The sequence below is a fragment of the Triturus cristatus genome, chromosome 11, assembly GCF_964204655.1.
Source record: "Triturus cristatus chromosome 11, aTriCri1.1, whole genome shotgun sequence".
Lineage (NCBI taxonomy): Eukaryota > Metazoa > Chordata > Amphibia > Caudata > Salamandridae > Triturus > Triturus cristatus.
The window spans coordinates 932,228,365-932,244,430 of NC_140594.1; the positions used below are offsets into that span (position 1 = coordinate 932,228,365).

The following is a 16,066-nucleotide window of genomic DNA, read 5'->3' on the forward strand; positions in this document are numbered from 1 at the left end:
CGCCTTCAACAACCAGTCGTCGAGATAGGGGAAGACTGGAACCCCTGATCTGCGCAGATGAGCTGCGACCACCGCCATCGCTTTCGTGAACACCCGAGGGGCACTGGTAAGGCCGAAGGGGAGCACGGTGAACTGAAAGTGCTCCTGACCCACCGTGAACCGCAGGTAACGCCGGTGGGCCGGCAGGATGGGGATGTGGAAATATGCGTCCCGCAAGTCCAACGCTACCATCCAGTCTCCAGGGTCGAGGGCAGCTAGAACCTGAGCCAAAGTCAACATTTTGAACCGTTCCTTCCGGAGGAAGGCATTGACGTTCCGGAGGTCCAAGATCAGGCGTAGGCCCCCTTTGCCCTTCTTGGGAACCAGAAAGTAGTGGGAATAACACCCACGACCTACTTCTGGGCCCGGAACACGCTCGACAGCCCCCTTGGCCAAGAGGGCCGAAACTTCCTCGTGGAGAAGATTCAAATGATCCCCCGAGATACGGTGGTGCTGCGGTGGCATGGCTGGAGGGGTCATCTCGAAGGGGAGGGAGTAGCCCCTTCGGACGATTTGCAGCACCCACCTGTCCGACGTGATGGAACGCCAGTGGAGCAGGTGATGGTGAACTCTGCCGCCCACTGGCGTGGAATGGGCCGGAAAGCTCTGACTAGGAAGGCTTTGAGGCGGATGCTGCCGGGGTGGATGTGGACTGACCGCGTCGTCCTCCAGTACCGCCTCGGCGGAAACCACGTCTGCGACCGCGTGCAGGCTGGTTCTGCGGCCGGTGGCTAGGCGGACGCGATGAGGTGCCCCTTCCTTGGCCACGAAAGGAGCAAAAAGCGGAAGTTTGTGGCCGCGGGGCCGAGAGGCCCAAGGACGTGGCCGTAGCCCGGGAGTCCTTAAAGCGAGCCAGCGCACTGTCCGCTTTGTCGCCAAAAAGGCGAGCGCCATCAAAAGGCATGTCCATGAGTGTGCTCTGGACATCCCCTGAAAAGGACGTGGACCGCAGCCAGGTGTGACGTCGAAGCGCCACCGTGGTAGAAATCGCCCTACCCAGCGTCCACATCGGATTGCATGGCGCGCTGCATCTCTCCCATCGGCCAGGGCCGAGGAAAGCCGCGCCCGGGCCTCCTCCGGGCACAGTGGCAGCACGTCCTCCACCGCATCCCACAGAGAGTGGGAATAACGGTCCAAGAGACAGGCGGTGTTCAAAGACCGCAGGCCCAAACTGAGCTTCTTACCAAACTGTTCCAGTCTCTTGGAATCCCGGTCCGGAGGAGCGGACGGGAAGGAGGATTGGGAGGTAGAGGCCTGGATAACCAGACTCTCGGGGGTGGGGTGTTGGGACAGGAAACTGGGGTCGCCCGGAGCAGGGCGGTGGCGCCTGGCAACGTTCCTATCCACAGGAGGGACTGTGGAGGGCTTGGACCAGGTGCCCTGCAGAACGTCAGTGAGGGCCTCATTGAATGGCAGCAGAGGCTCAGTGGAGCATGCGGCAGACTGAAGCACCTCAGTGAGGATGTTAGTCCTCACAGCCACGGCAGGCAGCTTAAGCCCAAGGGCTTCGGCCGCCTTGCGCAGCACCACAGAAAAAGCTGCACCCTCCTCCGAAGCCACAGTCGGAGGAGAGATGAATCCAGTGTCCGGTGAGGTATCCAAACCACTGGCCTCCCCCAGTTCATCTGCCCAGTCCTGTGCAAGTTGGCTCTGAAGGGCCATAGGGTCATCCGACCCCTCCCAGTCGCCCCCGTCATCCGATTCCTGGTAAACAGGAGGAATGATCGGAGCCGGTCGATAGACAATATGTGTCTCTAGCGGCGTCGGAAGCGGCATCGGGCGACGCCGCATCGGCGTCGGGACCCGACAGGGGCTGAACCGAGGATCGACGTCGACCGGAGTCGGTGTCGGGGTGGTATCGGTGTCGGCGCCGGCGGAGGAGGCGTAACGAGGTCGACCGGCGTCGACGGGGGCCCAGGCTCGGGCCCCTCGGGGACCTGCGGCGTCAGGGCCGGAGCCTCCAACGGCGCCGGGGCCGGAGCCGCCGGCATGCGATGTCGCCCAGTCGAGTCCGCGGCGCCCGAAGGCGCGCCAGCGGGCGTCGTCGGCGGGCCAGGTTGCTCATGGCCGAGAGGAAGGCACTGACCTCCGCCGGCGTCGCGTCATTCCCAGGGACCGTCGGGTAAGGGGACTTGCGCGGCGCAAGCGGGGGTGGAACCACCCGGACCCTCGGCCGAGTCGCGCGACCGGCGAGGGGAGTCCGAAGAGCGGTGTCGCTTCTTGGACTTCTTGGAGTGCCTAGACTTACCCGAAGACTTCGAGCCAGACGAGTGACGATGTCGAGTGCGGCTCCGCGACCGATCCTTGGGCCTCCTCTTGGACCGGGATCGAGAGCGACGCGGAGCCGAGTGGCGAAGCTCGAGAAGCTTTCGAGGTCAGGGCCATACAATCGGAGCACGACGCCGCGTCGTGGTCGAGGCCCAAGCAGTACAGGCACCGGCGGTGATGATCGGTCACCGGTCGGTGACAGTCGTCGCAGGCCTTGAAACCAGGCATCCTACCGGCACCAGAGTCGAGAATTGACCAAAAAGGGTCAAAAAAGTTAGTCAAAAATTGACTAAAGGGGTAGCTCTCCCGGATCTGCGCTTACTGGCACGGAAAAAAGAAGAACTGACGTCAGCGCGCGAGGGCGGCCTCTAAGTACTCCGACGACGTCATTCCGGCGCACGACGACGGACGCGGAGCCGCAGACGACACCTAGCGACAAAAGCTGCACCCTCCTCCGAAGCCACAGTCGGAGGAGAGATGAATCCAGTGTCCGGTGAGGTATCCAAACCACTGGCCTCCCCCAGTTCATCTGCCCAGTCCTGTGCAAGTTGGCTCTGAAGGGCCATAGGGTCATCCGACCCCTCCCAGTCGCCCCCGTCATCCGATTCCTGGTAAACAGGAGGAATGATCGGAGCCGGTCGATAGACAATATGTGTCTCTAGCGGCGTCGGAAGCGGCATCGGGCGACGCCGCATCGGCGTCGGGACCGGACAGGGGCTGAACCGAGGATCGACGTCGACCGGAGTCGGCGTCGGGGGTGGTATCGGTGTCGGCGCCGGCGGAGGAGGCGTAACGAGGTCGACCGGCGTCGACGGCGGCCCAGGCTCGGGCCCCTCGGGGACCTGCGGCGTCAGGGCCGGAGCCTCCAACGGCGCCGGGGCCGGAGCCGCCGGCATGCGATGTCGCCCAGTCGAGTCCGCGGCGCCCGAAGGCGCGCCAGCGGGCGTCGTCGGCGGGCCAGGTTGCTCATGGCCGAGAGGAAGGCACTGACCTCCGCCGGCGTCGCGTCATTCCCAGGGACCGTCGGGTAAGGGGACTTGCGCGGCGCCAGCGGCTCCTGCGGAGCCGCGGGGGTGGAACCACCCGGACCCTCGGCCGAGTCGCGCGACCGGCGAGGGGAGTCCGAAGAGCGGTGTCGCTTCTTGGACTTCTTGGAGTGCCTCGACTTACCCGAAGACTTCGAGCCAGACGAGTGACGATGTCGAGTGCGGCTCCGCGACCGATCCTTGGGCCTCCTCTTGGACCGGGATCGAGAGCGACGCGGAGCCGAGTGGCGAAGCTCGAGAAGCTTTCGAGGTCAGGGCCATACAATCGGAGCACGACGCCGCGTCGTGGTCGAGGCCCAAGCAGTACAGGCACCGGCGGTGATGATCGGTCACCGGTCGGTGACAGTCGTCGCAGGCCTTGAAACCAGGCATCCTACCGGCACCAGAGTCGAGAATTGACCAAAAAGGGTCAAAAAAGTTAGTCAAAAATTGACTAAAGGGGTAGCTCTCCCGGATCTGCGCTTACTGGCACGGAAAAAAGAAGAACTGACGTCAGCGCGCGAGGGCGGCCTCTAAGTACTCCGACGACGTCATTCCGGCGCACGACGACGGACGCGGAGCCGCAGACGACACCTAGCGACGCGCAAGGGGTATTGCTGACGAAAAATCTCCCGGATCCAGTCTGACGCCTGGGGATATTCTAAGGTGAGGAATCTAATTAACTTGTTTCTTTCAGATCCGTTGTTTGGGAGGATAGACCCGAAACTGCGCCGAGTCCAGAACCGCTCCGATGAAGAGGAGCTTCTGGGAGGGACTCAGATGTGACTTTGGCACGTTGATGGAGAACCCCAGCGAATGCAAGAGGTCGGCCGTAGTCTGAAGGTGGGAGACGACTGTTCGGGGCAAGCCCACCTTCAACGACCAGTCGTCGAGATAGGGGAAGACTGGAGCCCCTAATCTGCGCAGATGAGCTACGACCACCGCCATCACTTTCGTGAACACTCGAGGGGCACTGATGAGGCCGAAGGTGAGCACAGTAAACTGAAAGTGCTCGTGGCCTATCATGAACCGCAGGTAACGCCGGCAGGACGGGGATGTGGAAATAAGCGTCCTGCAAATCCAACGCTACCATCCAGTCTCCAGGGTCTAGGGCAGCCAGAACCTGAGCTAATGTCAACATCTTGAACTTCTCCTTCCGGAGGAAGGCGTTGACGCTCCTGAGGTACAAGATAGGGCGTAGGCCCCCTTTTCCCTTCTTGGGAACCAGAAAGTAGTGGGATTAACAACCCCGTCCTACTTCTGGGCCAGGAGCGCGGTCGATGGCCCCCTTGGCCACATTCCTATCCACATGAGCCCCTGTGTTGGGCCTGGACCAGGTGTCCAAAAGAACGTCGGAAAGTGCGTCATTGAAGGGCAGCAGCAGCTCCGCAGAGGAAGACGCTGCCAAAGCACTACTGTTAGGAGGTTAGTCCTGACGGCCACTATAGGAAGCTCGAGGTGGAGAGCCTCAGCTGCCCTACGTAACACCTCTGAATAAGTACCACCCTCCTCTGTAGCCACGGTAGAAGGAGACAGTGCACCAGGTTCTGGAGAAAAATCCAGTCCACCTGCATCCTCCAAATCCTCTTCCCAGTATGGCTCTAACTCGCATTGGGCTGCGAGAGGGTGTTCAGACCCCTCCCAGTCCTCCCTGTCCTCCGTAACCTGTGGAGCAGGTGGGAAAGAAAGTGGATGGAGAAAGGGATAGAAATTCCCCATCAGCGTCAGGCGACATCGGTCCAGCACCGTTTACACGTCGGGGTGGAAGACGGGGACGGCGTCCGTGGAGGTCATATGAAGTCAACCGGCATCGACTGTGATCCAGGCATGGATCCACGGGGGTCTCATGGTGTCGAGGCCGGAGCTGTCGACGACGCAGGAGCCGGCGATGAAGGAAGGCGAGGACCTCCGGTCGGGCACCGGTGGGGCCCGATGGGCCAAATAGGTGGGCCACAGCAGAGAGGAATTCCTGCAGCTGGGCCGGAGTCGCCGACGGACCCAGGAAAGGTGGGTAGGCTCCTCCGGAGTCGCGGGGGTGGCACAACCCGCACCCTCAGCCGTGTCCTGCGACAGGCTAGGGGATGGCGAAGAGTGACGCCGCTTCTTCAACTTCTTGTGCTTCGTCTTACCTGACCCCGAGTGCGAAGACTTCGTCGAACGATGGTGGCGTCTCCGCAACCGGTCCCTCGACCTCCCACGGGACCGGGACCTTGAACAGCGTGGAGCCGACTCCCGGGCCTCAAGTAACTTTCGGGACCACTCCAGCAAAGTTTTCGGAGCCATGGCCCGACAGTCGGGGTACGACGAGGGGTCATGGTCGCGCCCCAGGCAATAGAGACACTCGTGGTGCGTGACTTAAAACCAGGTATCCCTATACACCAGGAGTCAAAGACTCAAAAGAACAGAGACAAAAAGTCCCAAAAAAACTCAGTCAAAAATTGACTGGGGGTACTGCTCTTGCTGGCGTGGAAAAAGAAAGAACTGACGCCAGCGTCTAAGTAGCTCCAGCAACGTTATCTCGGCGACTACGATGCCAGCGACGTACGCGAAGCCGCACGACGACTCCTACCGATGCGCAGGGGTACTGCTGACGAAAACTTTCTGGATCCAGTCTGACGCCTGGGGGTAATTCTAAGGTAAGGAATCTATCACTAACGTGTTTCTCTCAGATGCCTAGGTTAGAGATTGCCATCAATGAAGCCGATTGGGTGGCTAATTTTTAAAGATCTATTCGGCCCCTGGATCGATATCCTTGAGGATGGACTAGGTTTTTGTTGAGGAATTACCAGGGCACTATAGTTGCGTTGCCTTTTCCTTAGAGAAGGTCAACAGGGCCCTTACTAACAAGGGCGGGAAAGTATAGAGACCAGGTGGTAACCCAATTTACCTTCTTATGGTTAATATACTGCTTTGGAGACCAATATTGACTAAGGTGCTAGGGGACTGCTGTAGATCGGGCATTTTGAACTCATGGTTGGACTCTTTGATAGTTCCCATTTATAGGAAGGGGACCGCTCAAATCCAGCATGTTACTGCCCCAGTTCCCTATTTGATTCTTTGGGGAAAGTCACAGGTAGAATATTACAAGGTAGGCTCGAAGAATGGGCAGAAAACAAGGATATTCAACCCGATCTACAATATAGCTTCTGTAGGGGGTATGGGGATGATTGAGCAGGGTCTTAACCCTGTTAATTGAGAAGTACATTTAAATTAAAAAGGGCCAGCTGTTTTTAGGCATTTGTTGACTTATGGAGTGCTTTTGACTGTGTGGCACACGACAAATTATGGTAGATATTATCCGAGCTATGAATCGACTGGCTGATAATTTCTTTCCTCAGGGATATGTATATGGGGAGCAAGGCTAAGGTACGTTATGGGCTTAGGGGCGAATGCACAGACAAATTCGGCATAGAGAGAGGGGCTAGGCAGGGCTGCATTCTCGCGCCATTCTTATTTACTCTTTACATTAACAGCTTAGGTTCAGTTTTCACTGAGTGGTGTGGGGACCTCCCTCAGGTCATGCATCACCTAATCCCAGCCCACCTCAATGCCAATGACGTAGTGCTCATGTCTCGTATTCCCCTGGGTTTGCAGCAGCTACTCACCTGCTTCGTCGGTTGTACACAAGATTTGGGTTTGAGAGTAAATTTGTGCAAAACTTAAATTGCGGATTTAAAATTCAGTTTCACTGCACCTTTTCCTACCTGGGGGTCTTATTTGAAGTACATGGCTCATTGTAACAACCTATTGATTCTCATAAACTGTACTTTGTAAAAGCCTCAGAATATTTTGATAACCTCGATTCTTTACATCACATAAGCAGGAGAGAGGTAAAAAAGTGTTATATCTATCCGCTGAACTTGTTAAATATAGCGTAATTAATAACCAAATGATGCTTAGCCGACAGTTTACAACATTATCTTAAACATGTTTTTTTCAACGACCAACATAGGTTTTTCCAGACAAGATTTAGATTTGGCATTTTCCACTGACTTGTAACTTTTCCTAAAATCAATGACTGGTCTGGTACCATAGCCAAATGCCTGTGTGACAGCTTATCTGGATCAATGTACGTTGCACATAATGTTCTTTTGTACATTTGATAAGATACCAATGAAACGTTTTATTTTGCCTATTTTACGGGGCTATAAATGTAAGCAATGCTGCCCTGCTTGAATATTTTTGCAACAACTGATACCAATTTGTTGTAATGTATCTAACTATCGATGGTCTGAAATTTATATCAGGAAAAAATTGGATTGGGTGTATTAATCAGGCTATAGTTAGTGGCAGTGCTATTGTAATCTATCTTGTGCAATATCGTTATACTGTAATTTCAATGCACTGTTACTGTATTTTATTGTTTGCTTTTATGATTTTAACCAATATCGACTAAAGCAATAATGACTATTAAACTTTTTTTACAGCGATTAAATCATCAAATAATTATAATAAATCTATACAGATTACAAACTGTAGAGATTCAAGAAATCGAGCCCGGAGTCTCTTGTTTTGGGGATTAAACAACTGACAGCTATTCTCGATGGAAACATGGTAACTGGCTATTGAAATCACATTTTTTGAGATTGCAGGGATTTTGATCTGATGATGACACTATGACCACTAGGATGCCACCATTCAGTAAGAAATGTGTATAGGCAGACTGCTGATTATTTAAGAAATCTTAAATTTTCCAATACATTCAAAATGAGTTACTGGTCAATCACATGCGCCAACTTGGTTAAATAATGTTCCAAATATTATATTTGTTTTACAAAACTACTACTATTGCCAGCTGGTATGTAGGGCAGCAACACAGGACCTCCACTTCTGTTTATCTTGAGCCCGTTTCTGTATGGTAGCCCAGGTGTGGGTCAGAGTCTTCATTCTGTTTCCATAGCTCGCCTCCAGTGTTCTTTGGCCTGCCCTTCTTCTGTTTGCCTTTTGTTGTCTTGTAGCAAGCTGTTCTTGTGAGAGAGTCTTTTTCTTTCTGTTCTGATGGTATGTCTTAGCCATCTCCATCTTCTCATAATAATGGTTTCCATGCTCTCCTACTAGCATCTGGTGAGCAGTTCCTGGTTGGAGATCGTTCGCAGACAGCAAAAGTGCAAAATTCTTCTCAGGTAACGGGTGTGGAAGGCTGACAATTTGGTGATGTTGCTTTGTATCACCTGCCAGCATTCCATTCTGATTCCCATAAGAATGTGGACAGAACGCAACTCTGGTAAAGCCTCACCTTGGTGTTGGTGCTGTACTGAGATGACCTCCACACTTTGTTCAGTATCATGAAGGCATTCCTGGCCTTATTCAGTCTGCTCTTGATGTATATTGCACTTTAAATTGTTATCTCAAAAGTATATTAATTTGTTTAAAACAGAAACTATAATCAATGGAATATTCTACAAACTGAATCATTTGATGACCAATGAGCATCACATCTTCAATATTGTTGTCGAACTGGTTCTATTGACTGTCCAGTGTCTGCTGAAATTGACGCATGTGCATGCATGGGTGAAGGACAAGAAATACCCATGAAGCGCTCAGCTTCTATCCGAAGACCATACTTACATTCCGATTTGGTGACAGGGAAAACTGTCACACCATCTCTTAAGTATAAGTCAATCTCTTCAAAGGAAGCAAAGCTTTCATATGGTGAATGTTGACTACGGCGCCTATAAAATGGATGGATGTGGCCATACAGAGGGCTGAAGGGATCATCTTTAAGTTCATTTCTTTGGAGGAATGTATTTGCATTGGTTCTCCTTCTAGTAATCCCTAGATTAGAGTGTTAGGTGCTTGTTACATACATCTGGAGTGACTACATGTTGCAAGAACGAATCCCCCGCAGGGTACCAAGCCTTTAATCCTTCCCAGGTCAAAACATTAAGTACATTTAAAACAAGTAACATTTATACGGTTCACTGTAAGTAAAATGAATCTACTCCCCACACTGTTCCCCTATAACAATAAAACCCACACACAAAAAATAAACAAATACCCTAATTAAATATAAATTAATTAATTAATATTAAGGATCAACTAATTTTTATTAATTAAACAAAACCTACTTCCCACCCTTTACCCTATAAATTCCACAACCTATACCTAAAATGAATTTCACAAATTAAATATTTAATTTCAATTAATTATTAACTATCAATTAAACATAAATACTTCCCACCATTTACCCCATAAACCCCACACTTAAAAACCTAAAAACAAATAATCACACAATTACCATAATTATCAAGTAATTAGTTAATATAAATTAACAATAATTAAACGAAAAGTTCCTCCCCGCCCTTTACCCCTATAAACCATGCACCTAAATTTAATTACACAATTTCCGTAATTAATTTTCTATCAATTATTAATTAAGAACTAATTATTAATTAATTAAAAAGGAATTACTTCCCACCCTTTACCCCATAAACCCCACAACCCACAACTAAAAAAATTCAATTACCATAATTATCAATTAATTAGTTAATATAAAGTAACAACTAGTTATTAATTAAACAAATTACTTCCCACCCTTTACCCCTATAAACCCCACAACCTGCACTTAAAATTAACACAATTTCCATAATTAATTTTCAATCAATTAATATAAATCAACAATTATTAATCAAAAATAAATTACTTCCTACTCTTTACCCCTATAAAACCCACAACCTGCACCCAAAACAAATCACAATTACCATAATTAATTATCAATTAATTAATTAGCAACCAATTAATTACAAATAAATTACATCCCACAATTAACGCTATAAAATCTGAATTAAATAAATAAAAAATAATCTTTAATTTATTATAATTAAATTACTTCCCATCCTATTCCCCTATAAACCCACAACCCACTATGGAACTAAAAAATGCAAAATGTAATTAAAATAAAATTCATAACTGCTAAAAATGTAACACATATATTAAAAAACAAACAATAGTTATACAAAAAAAAAATCGCATACATTTAAAACAAACTGAAATACAGAACACTAATTAAAAAAAACGATATTTTAAACATCTATATTTTTGCAAACAATATTAATGACTTCTATATTTTTAAAAACAATTTCTTACCTTATATTCGATATTCTTGACCACGATATTCTTGCGGTTGATTTTTCTGATTCACAACATTTTCAACTTGATATTCTGTCTCAGCACCATTTATACTTGTTATTTACAGCTTAAAACGGCAACCATGAAGTATTGAGCACAATGCAAAGACGTTAGAATCTCGTAGACATTACAAACTCCACATGCTACACTTTACCTTCTGAGCTGTGTTGCTGACAAAATCAATCGCCAGGGTGGGCTCTAAATAAAATTTCACCTCCTCAACCTTCTCATTTTGCTCTTTCTTGATGTTGGCTTTCAATGGTTTCGTGACATTTACTATGTCTACTTCTTCGTCACACTCTGGTTCCTTTTTAAGAATCTGTTGTAAATCCTCAAGTTTTCGGCATAGACTTTCAGCAGTCGAGTACGAAGATGGACATTCTAAAACAAAATAAAATAAAATTTTTCCTTCCTCTAAAACATTATAACAAAAGGCAAAAAATGATGAATATAATTTTTTGGGAGTTAAATATGATCTAGAACTTCACATTAGCAGCAATTAGCTGCATGGTTTCAACTTTAGGTAAATGTTCCTGATGTCTGTGAACACCATGTTCGAACTTGAAAGCAAGCAGTATTATCTATCAAGGGACGATTTACACGGCACGATAGTCTGCTGTCAATACATTGCATGTGCCAGTAAACAGTGGCATAACATAACATGAGAGGGCCCCCCTGTAAGATGTGCTGAAGGAGCCCCTCACACTCACATCAGTAGGAACTGAGGGGGGGGCCCTCCAGAATCGAGGCCCCCGCACCAAGTAAAATGAAAGACAGGTCACAGAGATGCACAGAACAAAAAGGCAATGACCAGTGTTACTTGAAACGACCGGTGCAGGCAATGTCCCCACGTTTCTCAAAAGCATTTCAACAAGGACTAGCAACATTTTAAGAACAACAAACATGATTGAACATTTTACAAAGTACAAACGCAATACTTCAGAAACAGTGTTGCTATAATATATATTAATCACTTGTTACTTAGTGATGACACATTTCTGCAGTTAAGTCCGCGAACAATGTAACAAGCAATCCCTAAAAATGCGCCTTGATTGTAGGACAATAAGGCCGCAAGAAGTAGCAGTTGCTTAATTAATGATTTGCTGAAGCGAATAGCTAAAAATGTCCTACGCTGGAGCGCAAACCTCCAACCGGTAATGACTTCCAAACTGCTCTCTATATTGCACATCCCTGGAGAGGGAGGTGGCAGCACGACTCTGGTGGACTTGACCAGTGTAATTACAAGCACAGACGTTTCGCACACATTCGAATACATGGCAATAAATGACACACCTAGAACCAAATAGTAAGAAAAAAGTAGTTCATTCGAGGTTCCCCATATCATATTAAGAGGTGACAGCCAATTTGAGCCTTCATAAGAGGAGTCATTAAGAACGGTCATTGTGAAATTCGGCTACAACACAAGGGGTCTGATTCACAAAGGTAAACTTAGACCTGAAGTCTGACTTTACACCTGAAGTCTAAGTTTACACTTAAAGGCTCGATTCACAAAGGTAAAGTTAAATCAAAAGTTTAACTGTACTACTTTTTAGTATTCACAAAGGTAAGTTACTACTTGTAACTTTACTACTAGTAACTTTACTAGCAGTAAAGTAACTTACCTTTGCGGAAACCGAAAAGTAGTAGAGTTTTAGTCTAACTTTACCTTTGTAAATCAGGCTCGAAGTGGTTCTTTGTCAAGCTTAAATGGTATAGTAACCATATAGTAAAGTCACTCATTCTATGTGCACAATAATGGACACGAGACCAACAATTTCTCAAGAAAGAAACTTTAATGGATAGTTTTGAAATGCTCCTTAAAGCGTAGCTAAGAGACAATGGAATGCTAAAGGACAAGTTGCTAACATCCACAATCACTTTTTCTGAAGAATATGACTCCCACAGATAACTTACTTGAACTACTTCATAGGCATCGCAATCAATCACGGCGTGTTTTCTTAGCGAATCTCAATCACTAGTGTTAAATGGCACTGATGGGTGCAGACTGTGGCATCGCGCAGCTCAATTGCAAATCACATGTCAACAAATATATAAGGCATCACATGCACCAATATCACAAGAGTTCTGTTCCATTATCCACCCAGCCCCCATATATGTAATAATGTTCAAAAGGAGGAGCAAATAATAATACTGGATTCTTGCAAATGTCACTTGATCTATGTACACAGTGATTCAATACCCTCTTAGGGTCCAATATAGTTAGCCGGTCTTCCTCTTTTGAGGAATGAGGAGGAAGAAAGAAACCTGGGACATATTTAGTTTGCGAAACATAGATCTCAAACTCCACACCTAGCATACACAAGCATTGAAAATGCAGTAGGTCTCGCCTTTGATTAAGTTAAAGCCATTTGCTTTGCTAATGATATTGTATAGCAAAGCAAATGGCTTTAACTTCATGAAAGGCGAGATCTATTGCATTTTTAATGCTTGTTTTCTTTGCTTAAAGTTAATCAGTTAATTGGTACGGGTGTTCTTTCGTGTGAATACCTTTCATTTAAATTGCCGATGGGCGAGTATTTGCAAGCCTTTAAAGCAAATTGCAAGCTAGAGAGTTGTATCGCCATGAGCCAAGCACGCCTCAGCCCCGCCCATTAGGTTTTAGTCACCGTTCTGCCGCCACTAAGATAAAGAAAACACCCAGCAGTAAACCCCTTCTCTCAGGACTCCCACAGCAGCGCACGTAGATGGCTCTGTCCTGGAGTCAAGAGCTGCTGCTCCCTCTTGTCCCAGCTCAGCCCGGGCCTCCGCCCTGTTTCAAAGGCTCGCTTTAAGCTCCGCAGAAGGTGCTGCGAGGGAGGATTCATGGCGCAGTAGCACCTGCATCGAAACTTGGCCCTTTAGTGCCGATACTCTCTGGTACTCTAGGGTGCAACATGAGAAAGAGCCGGTGGTTCGTACCGGTGAGCACCGGCACATTTAAAGCACTGGGCACAATACAGCAGGATGCAAAAACGTATTCAGGAGCAAAAATCAAATACAGGAGCCTAAACACAATTTGCTTAGGGTGTGTGAAATGTGTGTAATTCGCTTCCGCGCAATTACCCAAAGTTGCTCGCTATTACGGGATGTTTACACGTAAGTGAAAAATTGCATTACGCTGCAAAATCACTATTGGTGTGAAACCACCAGCAGCGTAAATATACTATTAGGAGCACAAATTAAATTTGAGAGCAAAAATAGTCAGGAACAAATTCACATTGTGGTTCAGAAGTATTATTGGTATGGAAAGAACACTACAACATTGAAGCGCACAGATGCAGTGCTTCACAGCGCGCGCCCCACAGTGGGAGGCGCCCTTTGGGCAAGGGGGCTAACACGTCAAGCAGTCAGAGGCTCAAATACCTCCTTCTCTGATGTGCACAGCACCACGTCAACCGGGCCCCACAAACGTGAACGACACTGTCCTGTAAAAATGGCAAAGGAAGGGGCCTCGGAGAAACGAATGGCTGAAGCGGCGGCCTCGATGTTAATGACCTGCGACCTGGCAGCAGCTTTTTTTTTTAATGTAGATTTATATAGCGCAAACTCGACCCGAAGGTATTGGAGCGCTTTGCACAAGAGATTTGCCCCGAATCACAGGATGTGGACGCGACCCCGAGGCTCGAACCTTGGTTTCCAGCACCAAAGTCGCAATTTAGCCGTCAGACCACTTCGACTGTGTGCAGATGGAGCCGGATCTATGGATTTCACCCGAGTCTCTCCTCCTCACCACACATGCACACTCCCCCCAGGGTGTGTTCCCACGCCTGCTGATAATTCCTCCTCCACCAGTCTGGCACCGACTGACCATGTACAGCATCAGTACTGAGTTTCTATGAAAGATACTGTAAGTCTGGTGGCGTCTCCAGCCCCGCCCCAGGGCTCCGTGTCTCATTTGTTCACTTCCCCGCAGAAAGGACCAATCACAGCCTTGCCACTGTGATGCTGAAAGGACGGGCACGTGCTGCCTAAAATGCTGAGTAAATACACGCACACATCCCCCCTGCTGGGCATGTACTCCCCAGGCACTGACTTCCATCGTTGACGTCATGGTTCACACTGATCATTCAGCAAACACGGGGGCGGGGAGGCTTTAACCCAGGGGGAAGGGCCCTTTCCAAGCCTTAATATCCACCCAGGACGGCGCAGTGCACGCTGGTAGATTAGTACGGTAGCTCGGTAGGATAACAAACCTGCTGCTTCTGCGTGCAGCTGCCACCCCGGATGCACCTCTGCCTCTTAATCATTTGGGGTTTTCAACAAGAGTATCATTGACTTGTTTATAGGAAGCCCTCGTGGTTTTAGAGCAGGTGGTCGTGCCAGACCCCAAGATGATGTCTGCTACAACTGTGCCCCATTGAGTCACCGCCCTGAGAGGTGCAGGCTTGGAGTAGGGACCAGCGGTGGTTTCCGGCTACAGCTGCCTGCACCGGTGACTGCCTGCTTGTGCCCTGTGGGCACTAGATCGTGTTCTCTTCCTCCGGAGCAGGCAAAATGACAAAAAAGCATTGCCAAAGTCAGCACGTCAGGTGGGCGCCTGCTAAAATATTGAGCTTGGCGCCCGTGCTGTTGGTAATGCTAAACGTTTAGTGCAGACCCAGGAGCAGGACGGCAATGAGGAGCACGCTGACAAACAAACAACAAGACTGAGATACACTTTCCGTATTTGTGAAAACCCTACACAATTCCATTCCAAAGTGCGTTTGCATTGTCAGCTTGGCATCGACTCCTATTGGCCTGTTGTTACTCATATTCCCAGCGAGAGGCTGGCTGCTTGTCTCGTGCCTTCGCGTAAAGCCTTGGCAGAGTGCGCCTCGCGGACAGCAAGCCTGTGCAGAGGAGGCGCAGTTAACAGCTCTTGTTATGAAATAATGCCACGAGACCTCGCTGGCCCCGCAGCCCACCCCGCAGCCCGCACCGCCGCACTGATCTCTTGGTGAGGTCCAAGTGGTTAAAACAGACAAGAGCATTAGGAACAGCTGGGTCGGGAGGAATTCCTGCAGGAAATACCGCGGGAGAGCCGGGAAGACAAAGTGACCAGCGCTCGTCATTGCAGGAAGGCAGCCGCTGTTTATTTTTGCATCGCGCTTTCACTTCGCGATGCAAAAATAAATACGTGGTGCCCTGTCTCATTTTGGGATGGCCCATCCGGACTGGATCTCACGGCTTGTTTACATAACATGCCTCCTTGAGATAAGAAATTGCTCCACGACAGTCGTGAAGCAGGCGGTCCAGTCCAGATGGGCCAGACCAAATGGCCAAAGGGAGGCAACCCAAAAAGCTAATTTCCAATGTGAGGCCACCGTTAAGCATAAACGGTGACGCCAGCCAATGGAAATGAGGGGCGGGGCTAAAAGCCTTTTTCTGAAAATCCTCGTTCACAATAAATCACGCCGAGGCGAGCAGCGCTTTAAACTGCAACGCCATGCAAAACCTAAAAAATTATCATTTTCCTTTGCAGAACCTCCGTATTCTTATGGAATATAGTAAGCAGAGAAGCATCAAGGTTCTTCACCCTTCCAACGTAAGATATACCCACAATTAAAGAAACCTTCCAAAATCCGTGAACTATGTTCACTTTAATAAAGAGCCTTGCTCTGGCAAAA

At 48.8% G+C, this 16,066-nt stretch overlaps 1 protein-coding gene across 4 annotated transcripts in view; it reads right to left on the reverse strand.

The window, feature by feature from the left end:
- YEATS2 (YEATS domain containing 2) overlaps positions 1–16,066 on the reverse strand; it is a 1,415,500-nt gene that overhangs the window by 104,603 nt on the left and 1,294,831 nt on the right. For all 4 annotated transcript variants that reach the window (XM_085634927.1, XM_085634925.1, XM_085634929.1 and 1 more), the window contains one exon: positions 10,615–10,841. In XM_085634927.1, coding sequence (XP_085491053.1) covers positions 10,615–10,841 — 227 coding nt within the window. The remainder of the gene's footprint in view (positions 1–10,614; positions 10,842–16,066) is intronic.